The following is a 25,518-nucleotide window of genomic DNA, read 5'->3' as shown; positions in this document are numbered from 1 at the left end:
AGTTCTCATACTTCATTTTATATCCATCTTTACCTCACTCCTCCATGAGATATTCTTATCATGTCTATAACCTTATCATATCCGACCCGATCTTGTCTTATATTATTCTATTATGATCTTTATCCCGATTCCATATAGAGCGCTCCGCAAGTCTCCGAGGTTCCTTTGCTATTGCCTTTAACAGCCGACTTATCTGAAAGTGATTTTGTGATCAACTGATATCTATTTTGAAGGTCGTATCTTCCAATGTAGAGCTAGATCTAGATTTTGGTATTTTTCTATTTCATTTTAGTAATAAATCTTAGATTTACATGGCGTTTTATGTGCTCTTTCAATCTATTGGTGTTGTTATCTATATACGGTGCTGGTGATGGAGATGCCAAATTTAAGCGCCGCTTTTTGACGAAATCATAGCTATTGGAGAGGGAAAATCGCAATGCGAGATTTGGTGATCGCCCACCGATTGTGCTTTGATGCTATAGTATCTTTATGAAATGAGCGTGTCAAGTTGATTTATCTTTCAAATTTACTTTTTATATGGGATTTGCACCTTTATCTTGAAGGTATGTACCTCCTGAAGTGAAAATTTTCCTTTTGAAAAAAAAAAAAAAAAGTGGCCATAGATAATATGCGTATTTTTATATTTTCCGCCCACGAGGGAATATGCGCTGTTATAAGCTACCAAAATGTCAACAAGACAAAAAAGAAAATAGAAAAGAAAAGTAGAAGACGAAGACGACAGGACACGTCATAAAATAAAATAGAAAAAGAAGAAGAAGTCATATGAAAAAGGCGTGAAAATCTCTCTCTCTCTCTCTCTTACTCCGTCTGCTTGCAGATCTGCTGGGTTCAGGCTCATCTCGCCCTCGTCTTCCTCCTCCGAATCCTTCAATCTCCCTTCAACGACAGTCTCACTCCAGGTCAGCTTCTTTTATCCGAATCTCTTTCCCCAATTTTGTTTTCCTTTTCTGTTTTTTTTTTGTTCATGTTTTCTCCTCGTTGATCTGCGCTTGTTCCGATCTCAACTTCCTCATTCTCCTCGAAATTTGGCGATCTTCTTTAGCGATTCATGGCTAGTTTGCTTTAGATCTTTCGGGAATGTTTCGTTTTCTGGTTCGCCTCCTCGAATCAATCGATTCCTTGTTCGTTTCCTGAGTCCGAATGTTCGGGGCAATGCCCTAATTCGGCAATTTTTTTTTTTTGTTTCTTGGGGGAGGATTTCTGAATGGGTTGATTTATGTCGTTGAAACTGCACATTTGCCATGGTTTCGCCGATTATGACTTAGATGGAGCGAACTGCTATCTCCAGTGTGTGAAGCTGCAATTTCTTGGAAACCCAAATGTAGCTTCCCGTGTGCTGATTGATTGATTTTTGTGCCGCAGGTTTTGGATTGGATTCGATGGAGGGAGTTGGAAGTGATGCTGCCTCAGCGGCGGCGCCGATAGATCAATGGAGGCACGATGTTTGGAGGCTTTACCAGCATTATCTGGATAAATCCACTCCTCACGCCACCTACCGATGGATCGGTACCCTTGTCTTGTTGGCCATCTACGTCATGAGGGTCTTGTATCTTCAGGGGTTTTATATTGTCTCTTATGGTCTGGGAATCTATATACTGAATCTTATGATCGGGTTTCTGTCCCCGTTGGTTGATCCTGAGTTGGAAGTCTCGGATGGGCCATTGCTGCCGACAAAAGGATCCGACGAGTTTAAGCCGTTCATCCGACGGCTCCCAGAGTTCAAGTTCTGGTAATTGAATATTCTCTTGTTCTTTTTGGCCCATTTAATGAAATCCCTTTTTCTTGCGCTAGGGTTGAATTGTTCACTAGAATGAGTAACTTATTTGATGCTTGCAGTGATTTGAAGTTTCTCTGTATGTTGGAGGCGTTTGCAATTGCTGTTCTGGTTTGTTTGTTAGCTTGTAACTATTAATTGTTGGGCCACTTATAATAGTCTTCTGGTGTAGTAGTTTATGGAAAATTGAGTGGCGTAGTGGTAGTTAGTGAAAGTGTTGATCTCCATACGGAGGCTAGCTGCATTAATCTCTTTAAGGCATTGGAGAGCGGACCAGGAAGTTGAATACGAAAGCAAAATCTACACAATCTTTTAATGACCTTTAAAAGAATTACTATTGTGAGATCCTAGTTAGTGTTTTGTCACTTTCCATAATTTAGTTTGGTTAATGTATGGCTTGCTTCTGTGTTAGACGAGTTTCTTGGAATTGACACACAAAGCTGGTAGTATGTATCCTCTCGCATTGGTTTGATTATGTTTGTCTCTTGCTTTTTAATTTATTAATCTGAGATGCTGTCTCTCTTTAGTTTTCTCATGATCAGTGGCACCTAGAATTTAGTCCGATGAACATAACAGTATGTTAGATGATGGTTGGTTGAGCTGTTACGTGTGATGCCATGCATGGGAGCTGATTTACACGAAATATGTTGTTAATTTCTCTATCATTCCCCATGAACATAATGGTATTGTGAGCAACTGACAAATCTTTGTCTTGATGCTTAAAGTTTAACATGGATGTTGTGTTAACTCTGGATAAGACGTGATATTAAGAAGCTATTATTTCATTTGCTGCAAATTATTTTTGGTTACACTATTAGAATTGTTAACAAAGATGCTGGACTAAAGTAAAGTTATTATTTAAGTACACTTGATAGTCATAATAACTCTGGGCCAAGTAGGTATTAAGTTTGTCTGAGCTGCTGCCTCAGGAATTATGGCGTTTTAAGACTGTTAAATATCAAAAAGAGTTGCTTGATTAATCTGCAGATGTGAACCGTTTCTCCAGCTATTAAGCCTTTTTTTTTTTCTCCCTCAATTGGAAAGTGCTTTCTTAGTCATCATGTGTGCAGTGAGTTGAGTTACTACTTGACTGGTTTCTTTGTGTTTTTCAGGCACTCCATAACAAGTGCATTTCTCATAGCATTCCTCATGACCTTCTTCTCCATGTTTGATGTTCCCGTCTTTTGGCCGATATTGCTCTTTTACTGGCTCGTGCTTTTCATCATGACAATGAGACGTCAAATTGCACACATGATCAAATACAAATATATACCATTCAATGTTGGGAAGCAGGTGAGATCTCTTTGCGGTGTTGGTACAAGTGTTATCTTATGAACTATGCAATAGAGATTAGTTCACAAATGGATTTACCAAAGGGTTGTGGCAAAAACGTATTTGGATGCTTGGATATGGTCCAATTTGTTTACACACCAATCCTTCACATTGCTTTGCGAACGAATTTGCAAACTATTTTGTTCAAGTTACTGCATATTTTACTACTAGCATAATTGCCTTTCAATTAATGGCTACGATCCTATTTATTTTGCAGAAATACGGTGGTAAGAAATCTTCTGCTAGTACCAGTGGCTCGCGTGGGGATTAAAATGTGGCAGCATGGTATGACAGTTTGGGGAATTTTGGACGGAAGATGGTAGAATGGTTGCTATTTGGATATTCATGATTATCTGTTCCTTTTTTGTTTTCACTTCGAGGATCTCGATTGATGCTATATAAATTCGGATATGTAGTTTGGAACGGATAGATCAACTGTACCATCACCTTTCCAATGTTGGCAGAAAGAGGTGCTTATAGCTGCCAAGGGACATTCACCGTCCCAAGGAGTCTCGTTCCTGGTACATGATAGATTTAGTCTGCGTTAATGCCGACACTGTCCTTGTAACCCTTCTATTATGTAGTAAGGAAATTTGTCTATCAATGATACTGGAAATTTTTTTCAATGTTCATGATCTGCTTCATGCATTCTTTTTCCCATATACCTTTTGGGGCTAAAGCAGGTCATGGTATAATAAAGGCACTTCACAGTGTCAATCCCACTTCCATCTATCTCTTATCAAGACCTTGTGCTGTTCGGTTGTTATTTAGCGAATCTGCTTTGCATCTAAACTGATAATGCGGTCGGAATTGTGCCACATCCAATGAGAATTCTGATCCAAGTGAAATTACCGTGTTGGTATCGGGCGGCTGCACTTTTGGATTTCAAAGCCTTGGGCATGGTTTTAAGACTAATTTCTCCGTGCTGATCTGCTTAGATGGTGAGACCTTAAGTCATACTTCACCAGATATGCCTGTCAAATTAGGGCTACATTTTCCTCCAAACCTAAGACCACGCTTTTCGTGGGTTAAGGTAAGAAACATCACCGAATGCAAATTTAACTACGAATAATTGCTGTTGGTATCGTTATTTACAAGCCAAAAGATTGACTGAGATGAGGGCAAAACATGGCCCATCATATTATGCATCGAGCTATTCCATACATCCGTTGGCGACATGCCTGGACATTATATTAGCAGGTGCCAAAAAGAATGGATCAATCAATACGTTTATGTTTTCGATTTGGGGATTCTGACACTTAATAACTCGCGCTTTGGCATCAAAATCTGATCAATTACATACAAAAATATAACAAGTCAGAAATGAAAGCTGCTGCTTCTAGCTTCTACAAATGATTTTGGTTTTTGAGTGAACACCAATGAATGTAAACAAATACTAAATTACGAATGATTCTTAGCATTCTTTCTCTATGTTGAGGAAGAACCATGCAAAATTAATGATCTCAAAATAGTCGCAACTTCCAAAAGTAGAGGTTCTTACCTAAAGCAGGCCCAATTAAGGTAGAAATTTGCAAGAAAGCACATTAACCATCAAAGATGCCCGAATCATTCGAATCCATGCTTGAACCAATATGCAGGAAAAAGAACGAGATATCAAAGCAATTTCCAAGATCTCAATCTGTTCATGACCTGATATGCATCTAGAGAGAACACCGTTGCTTCTGTTCTGTGATCCATTACTAGCAAAATCTTCCAGCCCCGGACCATATTATGTTCTTTCTAATAGTACATCGGAGTTCCTTTTTCTTAATATCACTATTTCTTAGATATGGTCAACTTTAACTTATTATACTTTGAACACACCTAAAATATTTTCGAGTGATTCAAAAGCAAAAGAGAGGATTGAATTGTACGCTTTTCCAAGATAAAATGCTTTCAAAAGTTATGATCTTCCGCAGGTGTTAAATGGCGAGAACCTCTTTACCCTCATGAGTTTATGGAAGCTACCTTCTCCACTTCAGTGAAAAATATTATGTTCAGTGTGCTTATGAATAATGGAGCACATACGAGAGAAAAAAATGTAGAGTCAGCCATTTCAGAGAAACCTAAACATAGATGCTACACAAGGGTGTCCAAATACTCATTGATGGTAGTATACTTCAAGTGTGGATACAGTTGTGTCCCCTCCAAACCCCCAGACGAATCTATATCGAAGTACGTTTGATCACCCTTTATGAAGACCGAATATATGAAAACGAACACCATGTTGTCTGGATAAGGAGTCTCTGCATCACGGCAAGCCAGAGTGACATGTAAAATTATTGATGAAGGTGCTTCAGTAATAGTTGAAAGACCAAAAAATGTCTGGAAAGAACAATAACCTTCCTTACATCCACCAGTCTATAAACAAAAATCATTTCGTTGATAATAAATGTACCTCTACTTAGCAGAAGCCCTTTGTCCTTCTTTTCTATTTCTATTGTTTTACAATTTTACTTGGGGAGTCAGGCAAAGTTTACTCAAGAATGGCATTTACCTTGGACTGCTCATGTTTAACACTGCTTATCCTAGCTGCTCACTATATGCCTGTTTTCATGAACAAGATTGGACTCATCCATCAGCTTGTTGGGGACGTACTGTCCTTTGCCCAAAATGTCTTCTGTACTGTCCTATGTGTCTTCTCACTCACCCAATGCTGTGCCAGTGCCAATTGATCAGAGAGCCTTTTCTACATGGGAGCACTTACATAATCCCAAGCCTTTACTAAGATTGAACAACCTTGTCTAAGAATGTTTGGCGCGAAACAAGTGCTTAGTCTAGCCTATGTGAGTCTAGTTTCCTTATAAAACTATCACAAAGTAAGGAACCAGAATTGATGGCAATGGATTGTAGCAACTTTAGACAGTGTGTTCATGAGTTTCTACCAAAAGAGTAATTATAGTGTCTTCCTTGTATGCCTCTTTATCTGAACTTTCTCATTCTCCAGGAGCACCAGTATTGTGGTTGGGTGTGGTCAGGACTTTGACGAAACGTTTTCTGCACTACTGGCAACCATTTTTAACTCTAAAAACCTATGTACATGAGTTCAACTATACATTACGTGAGAATAGTACCTCTGATTTTATGTAGAAGCTGTTCTTCTGATATGTACAGCCTGCGGAGCTTCTTTGTGATTTTGGTCTCCCAAATATCAGCTAGCTCGTTCATGGAGTAGACGTTACCTGAGGGCCTCAAGTACAAAACCTTATTCAGCGTACGTGGGTCGTCCAATGTACTTATGGTGAATGCCGCAACATCACATTCCTTCACAAAGACACCTGCAAAGCAGCATATGCTCTCCAATTTTAAGCTCCGATAAACGACATAAATTACCCAAATAAATTAACTGAAGGCTACTCAAGAATGAACCTTTTTTATTTCCATCTCCATAAATTTTGATCTCATCCCTAGGTGGTGCCTTGAGCTCCGGTTGAACCAGGGATGGAAGCAAACAGCTCATGAAAGGGTTGCATGATATGAAGGTATAAGGAATGCCTTCAGCCTCCACAAGACGCCTTATTTCGGCTTTCCTCGAGTAGAAGTTGTAGTCCATGCCAGATATCTGAACCTTGTCTGGGTCCAGACCAAATTCCGAAGGAATAAACCTCTGCAAGAAGAGAATTAAGCTTTCCTCGTTTCAACTTAACAAAAGTTTCAGCATTTTGCATTCAACTTCTCTTCTCAACAATGCACATCAGCATGTTCACTGGCATTAACCATTACTGCTGAAAGAAAGAATGCAGTGCCACGTTTTACTTCCCAGTAGAGCCATCTATATTTGATCCAGTGTCATTTCCTATCAGTTAGTCAGAAACTACGTAGCATTTCCATGTTTGCATCATAATCTGGGTAAATGTCTCTAATATATAGTATTTCCAACTTAGGGATCAAAACAAAAATTAATCTAGAAGCCGGACTCAAGACATACTACACTGTCTTTCCAGACTCATTAGACAAGAATCAGTATATGTTATCGGGTTTCTGGGTTGCCTCAGCCTAGCACTTATGACATTTGCTTAATACAGAATGTCTCTCCATAAAATTTTCAAAATGTTCCCAGTGTCACCTAGTGAGAGAGCCAGCTCTAAGAAAAGATGTTACATTGATAGAGCCAGCTTTCTTGATGGCCTGAATCAGCAGTTTCTGATCCAGGACCTGTGCAGAGTTCACAGCACAAATCACAACATCCACTTTCTTGATTGCTTCAATGAGACTCTCCTCATCTTGCAACGAACCCTGAAACACCCAGTAAAGGGCAAAAAAAAAAAAAAAATCCCCCATAAAATCCCCCATAAAAATCAACCGAGCAAAGCAAATACAAAAGAGACATGTAAAAAAAAAGTGAACACCTTGAGGAGGGTAACGCCAGCATCAGAGAGAGAGTGGAGCTTGACCAGCTTGTCGGGGTCGGCGAAAGCAGAGTCTCTCACGAGTGCGAAGGTCGGGTGTGAGAAGTTGAGGCTGGCTTTGGCCAATTCGTGGCCCAATTTCCCGGTCGCTCCGACGATCAAGACTCGGCTTTTCTTCTCCATTTCAGATTCCTGAGCAACCCCTACCAAGATTCACTTCTTTGCTCGTGGGCGGTGTCGCACTCACTCACTCTATACTCTGTACTGTATAGGGGCTGTCCACTGCTCAGAATCAGGGCCCTGTTTGGTCGGAGAGACCCTCGTCCCCTCCAAACCCGAACGGGGCAATTCTTACTGCCAACCAGGTCTTTTCCAAGATGGGGTTGAAGGTAAATATGGAATAAGTACATTAAAAATCTTAAAATTTATGATGAAAATATAAATGAGTCATATAATTTTTGAAAATTACAATTAAATCCTAAAACTTATCATATTTGTCCAATCAAGTCCTTTCGTTTATTGTATTTTTTAAAAATTTTATGACTTGATTGCACTTTTCCGATACGTTTTAGGACTTCATTACATATTTTGAAAGTTTTACAACCGTAATGCAGCTTCATGATAAGTTTACGATTGAATTACACTTTTTGAAAATTTTAAGACTCAATTACACTTTCATGACAAGTTTTAGGATTTCTAATATACTTTTTCCAATTGCAATTAGTAGGGTTTAACATATTGGCTCTTTCTTTTCGGTCCACATGGAGCTCGTCCGACTTAACCCTCTTGGTTGATATATTATTCATGGATGGCCTTGGGCAAAGAGCACTTAGGCCAGAAGTTGGCCTCGGCGTGGTCCGATTGTAACGGGGAGACTTGTTCCAAGCTTTGCCAAACCAAGCCAATCTAGACTCGCCCATTCGATGGTCGTATCGGTAGCTATATTCCGTTTTCCGTAGGTAAGTCTGAAATTTAAACATAGGATGAGAACCAACAACATTCTTATCGGTTTCGCTAGGACCGTCGAGGGATAGATTGTGTCAAGATCGATTTGGAAGTATAGAGGACACCTAGTTGGTCACTCGTCAATGAGCTTGCAGGAAACTTTACTAGTGATGAATAGCAACCAACATGTTGTGAATGCTGTATGCAGTGAAGTATTGAGGCACAGGGCACGACAGTGGTCACCACAAGTGCTATAACTTTGGTATGAGTAATAGGATGACCAATATGCTCTTTCCTCCTTTTGCTTTCCGAATCTCTTTTCTTTCATTTATGACTTGTGATGACCCAAAAACCTTCATTTGCTGAAGGATGAATTAGCATTTAAGGAGTTTGAATTATTGAATAAGTATTAAGGATTTTTTATCTGAATTCCTTGGTACTTTTAAGGAATTTTTAAGGACTCGGTACTATTTTTAGGGACATGATAAGTTGGATTTAGGTCTCATTGGGTCAAGTGTATACAAAATTAGGATAACCGGAGATAGGATGGGACACGTGCGAGGCCACGTGTCAGCACGTGGCAAAGCGGTTTGCCACGTGGTAGCCACGGGCTACGCACGCGTGACTCGTGTCATCGTCTGGTTCGGCTACAAGCTGCCGACTCGTCATAAACCGACTCTATTGCAAGTTGTTGCAAGCTATTGACCGCAAGCTCGCTGGTTTAAGCCGATCGACCTATTATAAATAGAAATCGGCGTCGGTTCATTCAGTCGCCTCTTGTCGGAAACCTCTGTCGTTACCCCGTTGGAACACCGATCGTTGCTACCTACCCTTTTCCTTCCGACCACCTGTGCACACGCCCTAGCTCCAGCGGTCGCCATCGTCTCTGTCACCATTTGCCGTGCCTGCCATATGCCACCTTAATCATTGTTTTTGGCTATTCGACGTCTCATTCCGTCCGTTCATTCGTCTCATCGTTCGTCCGTTTGATTTCTTGTTTAGTCAATGCAAGTATAATTCTAGTCCTTATTACTATATCGTCTATGATTTTTCTATTGTGGGCATTATTTGCTGATTTGTTTTGGCCGTGATAGCTTCGATTTGGATATTCTAAGATTTTGAGATCCTGTCCTTGAGTAATCATAGATTCTGGTTTGATAAACTTGGATTTGTGGTGATTATGACTTTGATTTGATTCTATCCTTGGATTCAAGTTGATTCTATCATTGGATTCCGCTTGAGTCCGGAATTCTATCCTTTGGATTACCTTGAATTCTGATGAGGTGACTTTGATTGCAATTCTGTGATCCTATAGTTGGTTTATTCGTTTGGCCTAGGAATCTTACTTGCAGAGATGCTTTGGCTTACTCCCGTTGATTAACCATTTTTCGGATGAGCTAGCCCAAGTTGGTTGGAGTGATAGAGGCCGTAGATGATGATAATTCTAGAAATCGGGAGTATATTACCTTCATTTGTAAATCATCCCATTTGAATCTATATAAATAAAGAATTGCTGTATCGGATGAGAATATGAATTATATAAGTCAAGTTGTTGAATGATCTTGTCATTTAAAGTGTGTGATATCTAGTTAGTGAAACCATGAAAGGCCATATCCTTTGTATAGGCATGCCTGCCATTAGATGTTTTGTATTCCATGCACTTGTGCTTGTATGACCGCCTTGCTCGATTTTCTATTTTTAGAGCTTCCGCATGTGCCGCTTACTCTGATTATGAAAAGATTAATTAAAGAAGAACGAGAGGTTTTGAAAAGCCTTCCCATGGGATGTCGGTGGTATGGGACGCTACATGGCTATTCTTAGCTCTCTCAACAATATCTATAATACTCCAAAAATTTTTGATTTGGACTGATCCGTTTTGGCTTTTACTAAGGATTTGGTCTTCAACCATGATTAAATTGGGAATGGATTTCATGAAGGCACTCACTGGCTGCATCTTTCTTTATATTCTTATACTATCTTTTAATATGTGCCTACTAATAACCGAATTCCCCTTTCCTGCTAAGAATTTTTTTTTCCTTATATCTGATCAATAAACCTTCATTTGCTTTCCCAATTTAACATTGCACATGGAATTTCGGCCACCATAACGAATAATGGGCTTGTCGTAATTTTACTATCCTTGTGGGTTTACTCTCAAATTTTTTTAAGGATATGGTTTCTAAAAGTCGTAAAACTTATTATGCAAGTACAGTTGAGTTTTAAAACTTACAAAAGGTACAATCAAGCCCTCAAACTTGCTAAATTGATAAAATCAAGTCATTCCGTTAATGCCGATGTGGTATTTTTAAATTAATATCTCTCTCCTACTTGGCATTAATTGTTGTTATTTATACATAACATTTTCAAAATATATTAAAAAACTAAAAAATAAAAGTTAACATTTTATTTAAAAAAATTGAAGAAATAAAATAAAAATGGAAGAGCCCGGGGTGGTGTCGCATTCCGCCCTAGGCGAGGGTGGCCAGCCCTCACTAGGCCAAAGCAATGCCTCGCCGGCGACCCTCGCCAAGCCCGGGCTTAGGTGCCCAGATTTGGGCCAACCTTACCCGAGCCTAGCAAGGGTCATTAGTCCTCCCTTAGGCCTGGCGAGGACCAGTGTGGCCCGAACGTGGGTGCCCTCACCTGTGGCCGGCGATGGGCGGTGGCCCCCTACCAACGAGCCTTACTTGTTAGCATTTTCTTCTCATTTTTAATATAATATAAAACAAATTTGAATTAAAAAAAGAATGCCACATAGGATATAAAGACTAATTTAAAAATGCCACGTCATCATTTTTCATCAATGAAAGTGACGGTGTTAACGTGATGACTTGATTTTACCAATTTGCCAAGTTTAAGACTCGATTGCACTTTTTACAAGTTTTATAACTCAATTACACTTTTGTGATAAGTTTTAGGACTTCTAGTGAACATATCCCAATTTTTTATTAAGTTCATAACTTTCCCGTGCCAATTCATTAGCTCTCATCCAATTAAAATGCAATTTTTATGGGCTTGATGTTATTAAATGGGAAAAATGTCGCTATAATCTATATGCAATTTAATTAATAGTTTTGTTTAGGGGTTGGGATCCATCCCTCATTTTTTTTATGTAATGAATAATTAAATAGGTTGCGATTATTGGTGTTAATACAAACCGATCTCGTCGTTAGCAAAGATTTCGATCACTCGTGCAGGAAAAGCAAACACAATCTATTGAAGGGAAAGCACCAATTGTGACAATTTTTTTTTGGATCCACAAGATCAATGATGACTTTTTACGCTTCGTTTATTTTGCGAAAAAATGAATTATTTAAAAAATATTTTCTTAAAATTAACCGATTGTACCACCTAAAAAACGAATGACCGAAAAGTAAATTTAATCATTCAAGAAAAATGATTAGACATAATTTACTTTCAACAATGAAATTTTTTTAATTGACTAATTCATTCAAGTCATATAAACAATCAATTTTAAGAAAATATTTTCTAAATTATTTATTTTTCGTGAAACAAATTGAACCTTAAACTTATTAGTATGTTGAGCTTGCAAGAAAATATTGACCTTGTTATAAGTTTTTGAATGAAAAGATGTTGTCCTTGTTTTTGTTTTTTTATTTTTCTTTTCTTTTGGTTGGATGTTGTTTATCTACCCCCATCAACCACTCCCAAAATGTGACATTCTGTAATCCGGTTCGTTTTGAAGCCTTGAATGAATGAAAAGTCTCATCGATGTATTTCAGTCGAATTTCACTCGGAGTTGATTCCTCTCGAGCAGACTAACCAAATGGGAATGGCTAGCTAGGAAAATTAAGTACGTGAACCTAAGAACTTGATCCTGGACTGACTCTTTGGCTATGAAAATTCTCGAGGGAATATTTTGGATCAATATAGGCCAATCCTAGAATAATTGAGGAACGATTTGGGTAATACCCTACGCTTGGATCACGGGTGATTCCGTTTGACCTCGTATGGGTTTCGAACGTCCCCGAATTATTTTCTAACGATCGCAACCATCGGGACTAGTGATTGACCCTCGTAATTGAATGACAACCAAGGTCGCCGTGGCTCGAGTAATTCTTAAACGTGATTTTAATCACGGGTCGATACGCGTAACTCCTAAAAGCCGCCCGTTTGTTTGAGATATGCTGAAAATTCTACTGATCGAGATTGATCGCGAATCAACCTTCAGAATTTGACGTCGGACCTTCAAGGGTTTCAATAAATAAAATTTTGGACGTTTTCTCATCCCGTGTACAATTCCTTCGCGGTTCGTCCTAAAGAGGTTCAGGAAAAATAGATTTGGATTGGAAATGGGAAAAGGACCCATTTGCCCTCGAAAAATACCCCATTTTTCACTTGGAACGAAGGGTATTTTGGTCATTTTCCCCCTTGGCCGAGATTGACTAGTCTTTGTGGGGAGGGAAATTATTTTTTACCCCTCTTGACTTTCAAGACACCAAGAATACCCCACCCAATAATTATTATAACCTATATTAATTATTATTTTGGCCTTCTTCCTCTTTACTTTTCAAGAACTTTCTCTCTCTAGCTCACTTTTTCTCTCTCTCTCTCTCTTGGCCGAATTCTCTACACCACCACCATCCTCACCTAAAATTCTTCAAGCTTTCACCGGTATCGCTTTGGATCGCTTGGAGTTGTTGGATCGTCATTGAGTCGCCGGCCGTGCAAGGACCGCTGGAATCGCCGCTTGATTCAAGCTTTTCTCAACCGTTCAACGGAGGTTTTTACTAGTTTCTGAGGTAGGATTATTTCTAAACCTAAATTAGGCAGTTAGGTTGCTAAGAGATCATGAATTTGTGAAATTTTGATGAAGAAATTGTTGGAATTGAGCTTGGGATGGGGGTGGCCGAAAATTTCATGAAGGAGGAGGGAGAAATCATGTTCTTGAGTGAATAGTGATTTCAAGAGGATAATTGTTTGGTCAAAGTTGGACCATGGTTATTTTATGCCTAACTATAGTTACTTTATGCTATTATTTAATTGTGGATAGGTTAGTTATTAACTCTAGTTAATTTTTGAACCATGGTTAGATTATATCTTAACTAGAGTTACTTTTATGTGACAATAAATTGTTATGCCATGGTGCTAATTAAATATGGTATTGTAATAGTTTAGTACTATAGCAGTATAATTGCACGTTCGAATATTTAAATTGTTCGGCCCCGATAAATTTCCACGTTAGTATAATTTTAATCGTACGTTATTTTTTTATTGCTACGTTAGCATAAATATGGTTGCATAGCGTGGATTGAATTCTTTGGATTAGCATGAATTAATCGGGTGGTCCCGATTTATTAATTCTCTAATGTGAGTGAATCACGTGATCCCGAGCTATTCTCAGAAAATATGAGGGTCGTATTTAATCAAGTTGTCTAAGGCCAAAGTGAGCCGTATTCGTTTGATTGTCCGAGACCAAGAAGGTATGAAGGTCGTATTCAATCAAGTCGTCCGAGGCCAAAGTGAGCCGTATTCATCCGATTGTCTGAGACCGAGAAAGTATGAAAATCGTGTTCAATTAAGTCGTCCGATACCAAAGTGAGTCGTGTTCGACTAATTGTCCGAGACTTAATCCGGTCGTGTTCCTATGTGTCCGACACCGAGATTTATGGGTCGTATTCCTTTGTGTTTGAGACCCTGGTATATATGTATAGAGCCGTGTTCTATAAAGGTCCGATGCTCAATGTTATGAACTTATATGATGGCGGTGGAGTAACGTGGAATATTTTTGGAGTAATGTGGAATATTTTTGGAGTAACGTGGAATATTTTTGGAGTAATGTGGAATATTCTAGAGTAATGTTGAATATTCTGGAGTAGCGTGGAATATTTTCGAAGTAACGTGGAAATTTTCGAAGTAATGTGGATATTTTCGAAGTAATGTGGATATTTATATTATGGCTTGATGCGTTAAACGTGGCCCCGGAGCATGTAGAATACTTTATTGTCAGACTAAGGCATGGAACGCCGAAACAGGAGTAACGTAGAATATTTGAGAAGGTGTGAGAATTTTCGGAGAAAGAATGGAATTTTTGGAAATTTAATTGTGGAATTTTTGGTAAAAAGGAAAGATTTGTTGGAAATTATTGCTCGCCTAGGTTGTGTATGGAGGCACTAGCGTCCCGATCTAGGGTTAGAGATTTTCCTACTGAGATTTTATCTCACCCCGTCGTGGGCTCGTTGTTTATTTCGGACCCTCCGCCTCAGCCATGAGTGTACCACCCCCGAAGTTCGGTATTCCTCGGGACATGGATACGCAGGTGACAGAGTATCCCGTCGGGGAGGACCAAGTTTATTATAGGTATGCAACTACAGTTTGGGTGGACATGGGGGAGCTCTACTAGAAGCCCCATACATACGTGGCATGGACTTATCACCATGGGGACTTGACCGTGGGACTATTAAACGGTTTTGATGTTCCCATTAATGGAGTCGGGGAGTACGATCCCGTGAATGCTGCACCACCGGATGGAGTAGTGGTGAATCCGGATGCTGCACCTGAAGTTTTGGCGCCCGACCCCGTAGCTGCGGTACTTGCAGAAGAAGATGGCGAAGTTGTGGAGCCTTCGGATGCCGAGCAGTCTCCAGAGTTGAATGAAGACGAGTTGGCAGCCTTCTACGGGTTTGTGCTGGATAGCAAGGACGAGGATTAGGATAGTTGGCCTCTTAGTTTTTGTAGAGTGTTGTATTTTGGTTTTGTAGCGGGCTTCGACCACGTGTCTTTTTGTTATAGGTGGTCACGGGCTTGTACAATGGCCCTTGAAGCCCTAGGTTTGACAGTTTGAAACAACTATGTATATATGTACATATGTGTATTTTTACCATCCTAGGTTATCGTAGTGTTATTGGTTTTCTGTACGGAGATTGTTGTTACTTCCACAAAATTTTATTTCGTTGGCCTTTGGATCCTGGAGAACTGCATACGGTCGTGGCCGGGTGGGGTGTCGACGGCTCGTAGGGTTCGGGTCGTGACACAAAATACCCAACATATTATGGAGCTCTCTCCAGCCACCTGTGTTTCATTACTTTTATTTAGAAGAGGAAGAGCCTTAAGATTGTATATTTGCATGTCGTGCAAATATAATCGCCCAAAATGAAGGAAAAACTATTATATATATCTCAAATCTGAATTCAGCTTCAATGGGTAAACAAATGTATCTTTGGAAGAAACTGACTCGGAAACAGTCCAACGGCTCTAAACAAAATGTGATAGAGGAATGGCAAAAATGTATTACGAGAAAATAAGACAATGGCAGCTTCCTAATTGGATGAGACAAAGATGCTAAACTACTGACAAAAGCAAGAAATTCATTGTCTATTATATTCTCGAGTGTTAATAAATTCCAGAGAAGAAGATCTATGTAAAAGAGTGGAAAAACCTATGAGAAGGGCACTTTTGTTGGACATAGCTATTATATAAGGAGTAATATATGATGAGTAGTAACAAGAAAAGGAGGTAAGAGCCACATGGCTTCGTTCCACAAAATTGGAACAGCGCTAATTGTACTCCTTTGGTCATGCAACATTATAGAAGGTTTTCCAGATGAAACAACGGAATACATAGTTTGCAACACTGACACTTCTAGGGAAGAAGAACTGATCAGTAGAGTCCTTCAAGATGTAATCAACCATACATCAATCTCCAACTTCAATTATTATACACGGCCTGCATTATTGGGTCCTCCCTACTTCGGCCATGGAGCATGCCATGGGATTCTCATTCATGAGGATTGTGACACGTGCTCACGTGATGCCAGGACATTAATACGGACTATGGTCTTGGGAGCGTTGGCTCTTAACTTCAACTTCAAGACTGTAGAGTTAGATTTGAGGATTATCAATTCAATGATGTTTAAGTTGTGCGCGTTCATAAATTGGAAATTATGTTGTACATAAATATGCATAAGAGTATATTCAAAATTGAGCAATACTCTATCATGGTCACATGAAGCATTCTTGAGAAGTTTTGTATGTCAAATAATTTGAGGAGCAATATGATCTCTTGTGCTTCTTACTCTGTGTTGTCCAATATAAGTGATCTCGACTTGTTTGGTTTCTCATGCAATCAATTTTTATTCAAACAAACATATATACTTTCGCTACAAATGTTGATGTTATATTATGTCTATGATGCGGTGTGTTATATGAACAGGTGCGTTTATGAGACACCGTATGAGAGATCCCCACGAAGAGGTGTCTCTTTCGAATGGCTGTCTTCTTATCTATAAAAGGAAGTTAGATAACTTCCAAGGGATACGGGATAACTGAATAGAAAGCATACAGAAGCAACATACATTCTTTCTCCTTCTCTCTCTAAAAAAAAAAGAAAAAAGAAAAACACACTAAAGGCAAAACATAATTACTTTGAAAAACGACCGGCATTTACATTGTAGAATTTGAATACTTTCCTTTGCGATTATATTCGAACCATCAAGGGGTTGTAAATTTGCTGAGCACGCACCGATGATTTAATATACATTCCCGGGTAATTTTGCGATCGTGTATCAAACAGATTAGTAGAATTCTTCCGAAGTTCTTCTAGTATTGGTATCAGAACCTTGCTAAGATCTCTATCTCGTTTTGCGTCGAGTTTCGACTTGTTGTCCGATATTGCTACATGGATGTTTGTAAATAGATCAAGTGTGGTAGATCCGCCTAAAGGTTAAAGACGACCTTTTTGTTCAACATTGTTCTCTGATTTTTTTATATAGTAAAAAATTATTTTTGATCACTGGACAGATTCGTCTCGTCTAGACGAGAATTTTGAGTGGTCGATCGCCTCTAGAGGATGCCGGATGCACCCTCATGCACCTCGTTGGCTACCCACCGCTGCGGCGAAACGTTGCTTGCATGTTTGTTTTGTCCGATGAAAATTATTTTATGACCATATGGATGGACTTGTCTCGTTGATATGAGCATATGGAGGGGTAGCACGCCTTCGGATGACGCAAAAAACAGCCTCACAAGCCTAGATGGCGATGGCGCATAACGACCACATGTGCCACTACGCGAAGCAACACTAGCGCGTGCAACTGCGTTGACATCACACTTACGTCGGCTATCCACGACTCAGCTTTATGACGTTCCAATCACGCCATACCCTTGGCTTACGTTATCTACTTTAATCTTTCATTATACATTGGCGCATGTGGAAGCCCTATTCAAAATAAATAGTCGGCTATACATAACAAGTGCATAATAAACTTCAAACACCAACGATAGACACGCCTATAAAAGGGTATGGCCTTTCATGATTTCACTAACCAAACTACACGTGCAACATCAATCAAATACTCACCGGACTATGAATATATGTCAGAATTCAACCTTTTACTTCATCAAACATATTTACAGGGTCTGATTTTGTTTACAACCACAAGCAAACATCCGGGAAGCAGGATTAAAAGACAATCACCCAAGCTAGTCAATGGCTATGTACATCCAAAAATGGTTAACGGCTCACAGCCACAACTCCGCTATACATGAGCAAACTATCCCGTTTCCCACAAACTACCACGTTTCACTACTACCCTTCGCCAGCATCATCATCCTTAAGAAATGAAAGAGAACCTAGAAGTACGTCATCCTCACCAACCATGTACAATGCAACGAAACAATATAGGACCGAGGCGGATATCGGCTTTACCTCAATCGACGTGGTACTACTTAATTTCTTAAACTTTACATCATGATGGTTCGTGTCCACAAAGTCCTCCCATGATGAGATACATTTATACGGGACTCCATAACATAAAACAGGTGTAGCGGGACTAATTTGTGGCATTCTTAATATCTGAAAATTACAAATCAAGAACAGTGAGCTAACGCCCTACGAGTGAACGTCTAACTCAATAGAATGTAAGCATTGAAATCAAAATGCCACATCAATAATTCATGAGTCTAGTGCATGCATCTCAAGCGATTCAAGTAAGATTTCTTTCAAAAACTCGTGAGTTTGTATGCAATGCACTTTGGCTCCTTCGTGGATAAACCTCACGCGAATGTGCCTTCCCCACGAATAGATTCACATGCTATCTCACTATGAGGAATCTCAAGCTAAAAGGCAGAGGCATTCTCCGATTAAAGTACATCGAAGGCATCCCGAATTTCCCTCCAGCGCCACAGGGTATCGTCGGATAGACTCATGACAAGTGTTTTACTTGTTTCATCATGAAATGCCATGCCATGCATACACAATGCAATCTTACCGCCATTGGCATTCAGAAGTTCAATAAGACGAATGAATCATTTGTTTCCATTATCATATTCCTTTCGGGAAAACCATCAATGCGGGAATCAAGCATGTCAAGCGAAAATTAAAGAATATGAACCAGATTTCAAACTATTGATGAACAATTTTAATGCCAATCCAAACAAACTATAAAAGTTAGAAATCCACTTGCCTTGAATTCTGAATGAGTTGAACAACAAAGACAACGGATGACGGACGACAATGGCCAGCGGACGGCTCAAGGGTAAATGGTGGAGGGTGTACGGATGGCACACGGTGGACAATGGCGAGGGATGGTGGCGACAGTTATGGAAATGGCGATGTTCTAGCGGGGTAACGACCGAGGTTTGTGATAAGAGTTGCTGAATGAACTGACATCAATTTTTATTTATAGTAGAAGCAGGTGAAGACCAGTTAGCTTGGCCGGTGAGTTTACAATCAACAGCTTGTAGCTGCTTGTAGTGGGGACATGTATCCCCACTGCGCTTTACTACGAGCTATATATCACTCTATGGTGACATGTAGCAACCACCTTCCGGCGTGTCGACTCATAGCCTTGGCCGCGTGTTCTTAGGTGGCCAATAATGTTTATGGATAAACAAACTCAACTTTTCGAGTCATTACAATCCTCTCCATTTTAAGAAATTTTGTCCTCGAAATTTAACTTTCGTTTCATTCTTTAAACAATTGGGGATATTTCTGTTTCATAGTTTCCTAACTTTCCCAAGTCATTTCTTTAGTGTCATGACGTCTCCATAGTGCTTTAAATAATGGCATAGTTTTATTTTGAAGAACTTGCTCTTTCCAATCTAATATCCATATAGATTCTCAATATAGCGGGAAAAGTACACTAGAAGTGCCATAACTTGTGTACGGCGTTCACTTAAGTGCCATAACTTTCAAAACGTTCACTTAAGTGCCATAACTTTTAAAAATCATTCACTTGAGTGCTACGTCGGAGCAAAATCGTTCACTTGAGTGCTACAAGAACTTTTCCGGCATGCCATGTCGGCTTTTCGACGTGCCACGTCGGCTTTCCAGCGTGCTACAAGAACTTTTCCGGCGTGCTACAGTAACTTTTTCGGCGTGCTACGCTAACTTTCCCGGCTGCCACATCAGCTTTTCTCGTCGCCACGTCAACATGGCACTTAAGTGAACGATTTTTAAAAGTTATGACACTTAAGTGAACATTTTGAAAATTATGGCACTCAAGTGAACGCCGTACAAAAGTTATGGCACTTCTAGTGTACTTTTCCCCAATATAGCTGATCCTTTCATCAATATCAATAGTTTCATAGTCTCACACATGATTAGGGTCTGGATGATACTTTCTCAATATTGATACATGAAATACGTCATGTATTTGTGCCAACTTTGGTGGTAATGCCAATCTGTAAGCTAAATCACCCACTTTCTCAAGTAATTTCCTCGTTTCCCCAAATCTTGAGATTCCTTTCATGGGCAATACTTTTAGAAACACATATTCACCTACTTCAAACCCTAACAGCCTTAGTCATTTGTCGAAATAACTTTTTTGCCCATCTTTGAGCAACCTTAAGTCTTTCCCATATAATTTTCACCATTCTGGTGGTGATTTGAACCAATTTTGGTCCTGTCAAATTTCATTGCAACATATGGGAGTTTTACGGGTTCTACCATATAAATCCTCAAACATGGCCTCAAACAGAGTCATGCCTATATTTTGTTGGAAACTATTGTTATAGGCAAATTCCACTAAATGCAAATTTTCCTCCCAACCGCCTTCAAAATCAATAACACATGCTCGCAGTATGTCCTATAATATCCGAATTACTCTTTCAGATTGCCCGTCTGTTTGTGGGTGAAAGGAAGTACTATATTGTAACCTTGTTCCTAAAGCATCTTGCAAATTTTTCCAGAAGTTGGGTGTAAACCTTGAATCTCAATCCGACGTTATTGTTACCGGTACACCATGTAACCATATTATCTATTTAACGTATAGATTGGCAAGATAATCTAAACTATAATTCCTTCTTACTGCCGACAAGTGAGCGCTTTTGGTTTATCGATCCACTATTACCCTAGTAGAATCATGACTTTGTGGTGTTCTTGGAAGTCCTTGCACGAAATCCATTATTTTGTGTTCTCATTTCTACTCAGGAATTTCTAAGGGTTTCAACACACTTGCTGGTTTCCGATGTTTCGCTTTTACTTGCTGATAGGTTAGACATTTCTCAACATGTCTAGCGATATCGGTTTTCATTCCATTCCATCAATAGTGTTAGCGACGATTACGATACATCTTCATATTTCCAAGATGAATACTGTACTGACTTTGATGTGCTTTAGAGAAAATTTCCTCTCTTAATTTTTTATCGTCTGGTACGCACAATCTTCCTTAGAATCTTACTATTCCATCATTAGTCATATGGAAGTCAGGTCTCTTTCCTTTTACCATTGCTTCCTTAATCTCTAAAATTTCATTATCCTTTTGTTGCAACACTTTGATCCTTTGAACAACATTAGGTTCTATTCTCATAGTTGCTAAAACACAAGTAAGATTTTCCATTTCGAATTTCAATTCTAAACATGATGCTTTCTCTAATAAATTCCATTCTTGAATCATCGGGTTTGCCACTTGTGCAGATTTCCGACTAAGAGCATCTACCACTTTATTTTCTTTCCCTAGGTGGTATAATATCTCGCATTCATAATCCTTCAATAACTCCATCCATCTCCTTTGTCTCATATTCAATTTTTTTTTTTGCGAGAACATATACTTGAGACTCTTATGATCTGTATATATTTCAAACTTTTCTCCATAAATGTAATGTCTCCATATTTTCAATGCAAAAATGATCGCAGCCAATTCTAAATCATGAGTTGGATAATTCAACTCATATGGTTTCAGTTGCCTAGAAGCATATGTCACAACCCTTCCGCGTTGCATTAAAATACAACCTAATCCCTCTAGGAAAGCATCACTATACACTTCATATCCTTTAGATCCCGAGGGTATAATTAACACCGGTGTTGATGTCAATCTTTCCTTAAGTTCTTGAAAACTCTTTTCACATTCTTTGTCCCATATGAATTTAGCATTCTTCCTTGTTAACTTAGATAAGTAACCCGTAATACCGGAGAATCCATCCACAAATCTCTTATAATAACCCGATGGTCTTATAAAACTTCGAAATTTAGTTACTATCATTGGTGTTGGCCAGTCAATCACAACCTTAATCTTAGATGGATCAACTAATATTCTTTAGCTAGACACAACATGCCCTAAGAGTGTAACCTCATTTAACCAAAATTCATATTTACTAAATTTGGCATACAGTTCATGTTCTCTCAAAATTTGCAAAACTATTTTCATATGTTCCTCATATTCCACGGGTTCCTTTGAGTAAACTAGGATATCATCAATAAATACTATCACAAATTGATCTAAGAATGGTTTAAACAACTTATTCATCAAGTCCATGAATGTTGCAGGTGCATTCGTTGATCCAAATGGCTTGACTAAAAACTCGTAGTGTCCATAACGAGTTCGAAAAGCTATTTTCGACACATCCTCATCATTAATCCTTAACCGATGATACTCCGGTCTCAAGTTAATCTTTGAAAATACCGACGCTCCTTGCAACCGATCAAACAAATCATCAATTCTAGAGATTTTATTTTTAATTGTCACTCCATTTAACTATCTATAATCAATGCACATTCGCGAGGAGCCATCCTTTTTCCATACGAATAATACTGGTACACCTCATGGTGACACACTTGGTCCGATAAACTCTATATCCAACAATTTTTGTAATTGAACTTTTAATTCTTTTAGTTTTGCTAATGCCATTCTATAAGAGGCTTTCGAAATTGGTTTTGTTCCAGGGGTTAGTTCAATCATAAACTCAATCTCACGTTTAGGAGGTAATCTCGGTAATTCATCCAAAAAAATATAAGGGAATTCTCTTACTATGGGTATCTCATCAAATTTGGTACTTTCTTTTCCTTCGTCCTTTACAATTGCCAAATAACTCATATATCCACCTCAAGTAATTGATAGGCTTCTAAAGCCGAGATCAACATTTTTGTGCAACTTGCATGGTTTCCAATAAATTCAAAACTAGGTTGGTATGGTGAATTAAATTGTATTGTCTTCCCATAACAATCCACTTTAGCTCTTTGCTTATGAAGCCAATCTATACCTAGGATGAGGGAAAAGTACACTAGAAGTGCCATAACTTTTGTACGGCGTTCACTTGAGTGCCATAACTTTTAAAAAGCTCTCACTTGAGTGCCATGTTGATATAGACGTCGGAAAAGCTGACGCGGCGGTCAGAAAGTTAACGTGGTACCCCGAAAAGCTGACGTGACTCGCCGAAAAGATGATGTGGCACGCCGGAAAAATTACTATAGCACTCAAGTGAACGATTTTGTTCCGACGTGGCATTCAAGTGAACGATTTTTGAAAGTTATGGTACCTAAGTGAACGTTTTGAAAGTTATGACACTCAAGTGAACGCCGTACACAAGTTATGGCATTCATGATGTACTTATCCCCCTAGGATGATGTCAAAGTCATACATAGCCAAGATCACTAGATCTACAATCAATTCTCTTCCAGTTATTTCTATCTTGACATTCTTACACATCATTATGGATAAAACAACATCCTTTAGGGGTGTAACAACATTAAGAGGTACTTCCATGGGTCTAGTACTTAAGTTATTCATCTGTATTAGTCTTAACGAAATAAATGAATGCGTTGCATTTGTATCAAACAAGGCATAAGCTTTGCAGTTATTTATAGAGATTGTACCTGTAATTATAGCCTTAGAGATCTTTTCCTCTTCCTAAGTAACTGCATAAACCCTTGCTCGAGCTGGTGGTTGTTGATTAACACTTTCTTGAGAAAAAGATGCAACATTAGTCTGTTGTGGTTGACTATTTCTTTGCGATTGGACATTTAGAGAACATTCTTGGAATCCGTGACTTGTTTGTCCACATTTAAAACATCTTTGCCATTTGGGACATGGTGCACTCCCATGTTCCTTACCACAACTACGACAAGGTTGGTTCGGGCATTGCCTTCTTTCCTCGAACTATCTAGAGTTCATCCATTTTGGACTTCCATTAGTACTTCTTTTATTTGGAGTAAACGAACGATTCTAAAATGGGTTGGGTCTCTTGTCATTCCGAAAAGTATTCGGAGGAATATAACGATTCATCCTACTTTATGGCTCTATTTCTTTTCTTTCTTTTGCCAATGCATGCTCAACCAATTGAACTTGTCTTTATAGGGTAGTATAATCTCTTATATCAAAAGGTACCAATTGTCTCCCGATATCATTTCTCAATCCATCAATGAATCATCTTGCCTTATCTTCTCCATTCTCAACAAATCTAGGTATATACTTAGATAGTTCTGAAAACTTAGCCTCAATTCATCCACACACATACTTCCTTGAATTAACTTTATAAATTCTTTCATTTTCTAACTTCGAGCAGTATTTGAACAATATTTCCAATTAAATACTTCAACAAACCTATTCCAAGTAATTTCTACATCAGAGGAAAATATTGTTGCCCTCATTGCCCTCCACCAATGTTCAGCATTTCATTCTAATTGATATTCATCTAAAGTAACCTTTTTAGCCTCACAACAATTCAACACTTTAAAGATTCTTTCCATGCCTTTGACCTACTTTTCGGCTTCGTCTGGTCTTCCCGCCCAACAAATTCACTTGGTTTCAACTTTAGGAATCTTTCTAGTAGTTCTTGAATATAACATTCATGATTCTCAATATTTGCAGCAGCTTGTTGCCTAGCTTGTTCTTGCATTAGATCTCCTACGGTAGTGAGTGCTTGCGGGATTCCCTCTACTCGAGGATCATTACCTATAGCCTCATCGGTTGTCCTTTGCGTTCCACTTGGTCTTATCATAATTTTGACTCTTCTGCACAATGGTTAGAAGAATTCAATGAGTCACCTTTTTATGAGAAATAATCTCAATTCCTAACTATCAGAATAAGTAGAATTTGTTACCGCCAATCAAAAGCAATCACGAGTACAAACACTTGTAGTTTTAAATGTACGTGCCTACCAAACACTTCGTCCTCCAGTGCACCTTATCACTCCAAAATCTCGTTATGTTACCAAAACAAACAGTGATGTCCTAGTCGCACTCACCATTAGCTTACACTTTTTTCTTTAATCTTTAGTTATACATTGGCACATGCGGAAGCTCTATTCAAAATAAATAGTCGGCCACACATAACAAGTGCATAATAAACTTCAAACACCAACAATAGACACGCCTACCAAAGGGTTTGACCTTTCATGGTTTTACTAACCAAACCACATGTGCAACAATAATCAAATACTCACTAGACTTCAAATATATTTCAGAAATCAAATCACACGTACAATAGCAATCAAATACTCATCGGGCTATGAATATATATCAGAATTCAACCCTTTATTTCATCAAACATATTTACAGCATTTGATTCGGTTTACGTGTACGCTTAAACATCTAGGAAGCCGGATCAAAAGACAACTACCCAAGCCAATCAACGGATATATACATCCAAAAAATGGTTAACAACTTACAACTACAACTTTGCTATACATTGTTGAGAAAAATCCCTAGACGGTTTTAAAGTTGACAAAACAATCCTAGTACTCTTGTGTTTTGAGATAATGCCGTGATTTACTTGTTTTGCAGATTATCTTTTGGTGCGAGGATGCACATGATTGAATCGACAAAAAAATTTTGGCTCGAGATGTTGTTTCCGAGAGTCTCGTACGCTGGTTTGAGCTCAAACGTTGAAGCATGGATAGCTCGGACGTTGGTATGACGCTC

The 25,518-nt window shown here is 38.9% G+C and overlaps 2 protein-coding genes across 3 annotated transcripts; one reads left to right on the top strand and one right to left on the bottom strand.

The window, feature by feature from the left end:
- Window positions 1-766: 766 nt before the first annotated feature.
- Window positions 767-3,753, top strand: LOC115737155 (protein RER1A-like). The gene is made up of 4 exons (XM_030669152.2): window positions 767-920; window positions 1,384-1,750; window positions 2,908-3,088; window positions 3,345-3,753. The coding sequence occupies exons 2-4, from the start codon at window positions 1,401-1,403 to the stop codon at window positions 3,396-3,398; spliced, it is 585 nt and encodes a 194-aa protein (XP_030525012.1). The 5' UTR covers window positions 767-920; window positions 1,384-1,400; the 3' UTR covers window positions 3,399-3,753.
- Window positions 3,754-5,081: 1,328 nt separating this feature from the next.
- On the bottom strand, window positions 5,082-7,861 carry LOC115737154 (probable pinoresinol-lariciresinol reductase 3). Of its 2 annotated transcripts, none has more exons than XM_030669149.2 (5): window positions 7,477-7,861; window positions 7,229-7,363; window positions 6,497-6,734; window positions 6,202-6,405; window positions 5,082-5,373 (listed from the first exon to the last, which is right to left on the bottom strand). In XM_030669149.2, exons 1-5 carry the CDS (start codon window positions 7,657-7,659, stop codon window positions 5,207-5,209), a joined length of 927 nt encoding a protein of 308 aa, XP_030525009.1. In that variant the 5' UTR covers window positions 7,660-7,861; the 3' UTR covers window positions 5,082-5,206. The 2 variants fall into 2 exon arrangements, with proteins under 2 accessions (XP_030525009.1, XP_030525010.1); XM_030669150.2 differs by having other exon boundaries at window positions 7,283-7,363.
- Between the last annotated feature and the right edge of the window lie 17,657 nt (window positions 7,862-25,518).

Source organism: Rhodamnia argentea, chromosome 5 (genome assembly GCF_020921035.1).
Source record: "Rhodamnia argentea isolate NSW1041297 chromosome 5, ASM2092103v1, whole genome shotgun sequence".
Lineage (NCBI taxonomy): Eukaryota > Viridiplantae > Streptophyta > Magnoliopsida > Myrtales > Myrtaceae > Rhodamnia > Rhodamnia argentea.
Note: the sequence above shows the minus strand (reverse complement) of the source record. Positions and strands in the feature narration are given on the sequence as shown.

Bases quoted from the DNA above. Each gene is read 5' to 3' on its own strand.
- LOC115737155 (XM_030669152.2), top strand. From the start codon at position 1,401: ATGGAGGGAGTTGGAAGTGATGCTGCCTCAGCGGCGGCGCCGATAGAT. The intron at 1,751-2,907 runs GTAATTGAATAT...TGTGTTTTTCAG, and splicing joins CTCCCAGAGTTCAAGTTCTG to GCACTCCATAACAAGTGCAT. The intron at 3,089-3,344 runs GTGAGATCTCTT...TTTATTTTGCAG, and splicing joins CATTCAATGTTGGGAAGCAG to AAATACGGTGGTAAGAAATC.
- LOC115737154 (XM_030669149.2), bottom strand. From the start codon at position 7,659: ATGGAGAAGAAAAGCCGAGTCTTGATCGTCGGAGCGACCGGGAAATTG. The intron at 7,364-7,476 runs GTGTTCACTTTT...TGGGTGTTTCAG, and splicing joins CTGGCGTTACCCTCCTCAAG to GGTTCGTTGCAAGATGAGGA. The intron at 5,374-6,201 runs GTACTATTCTCA...GCCGTGATGCAG, and splicing joins GCTTCTACATAAAATCAGAG to AGACTCCTTATCCAGACAAC.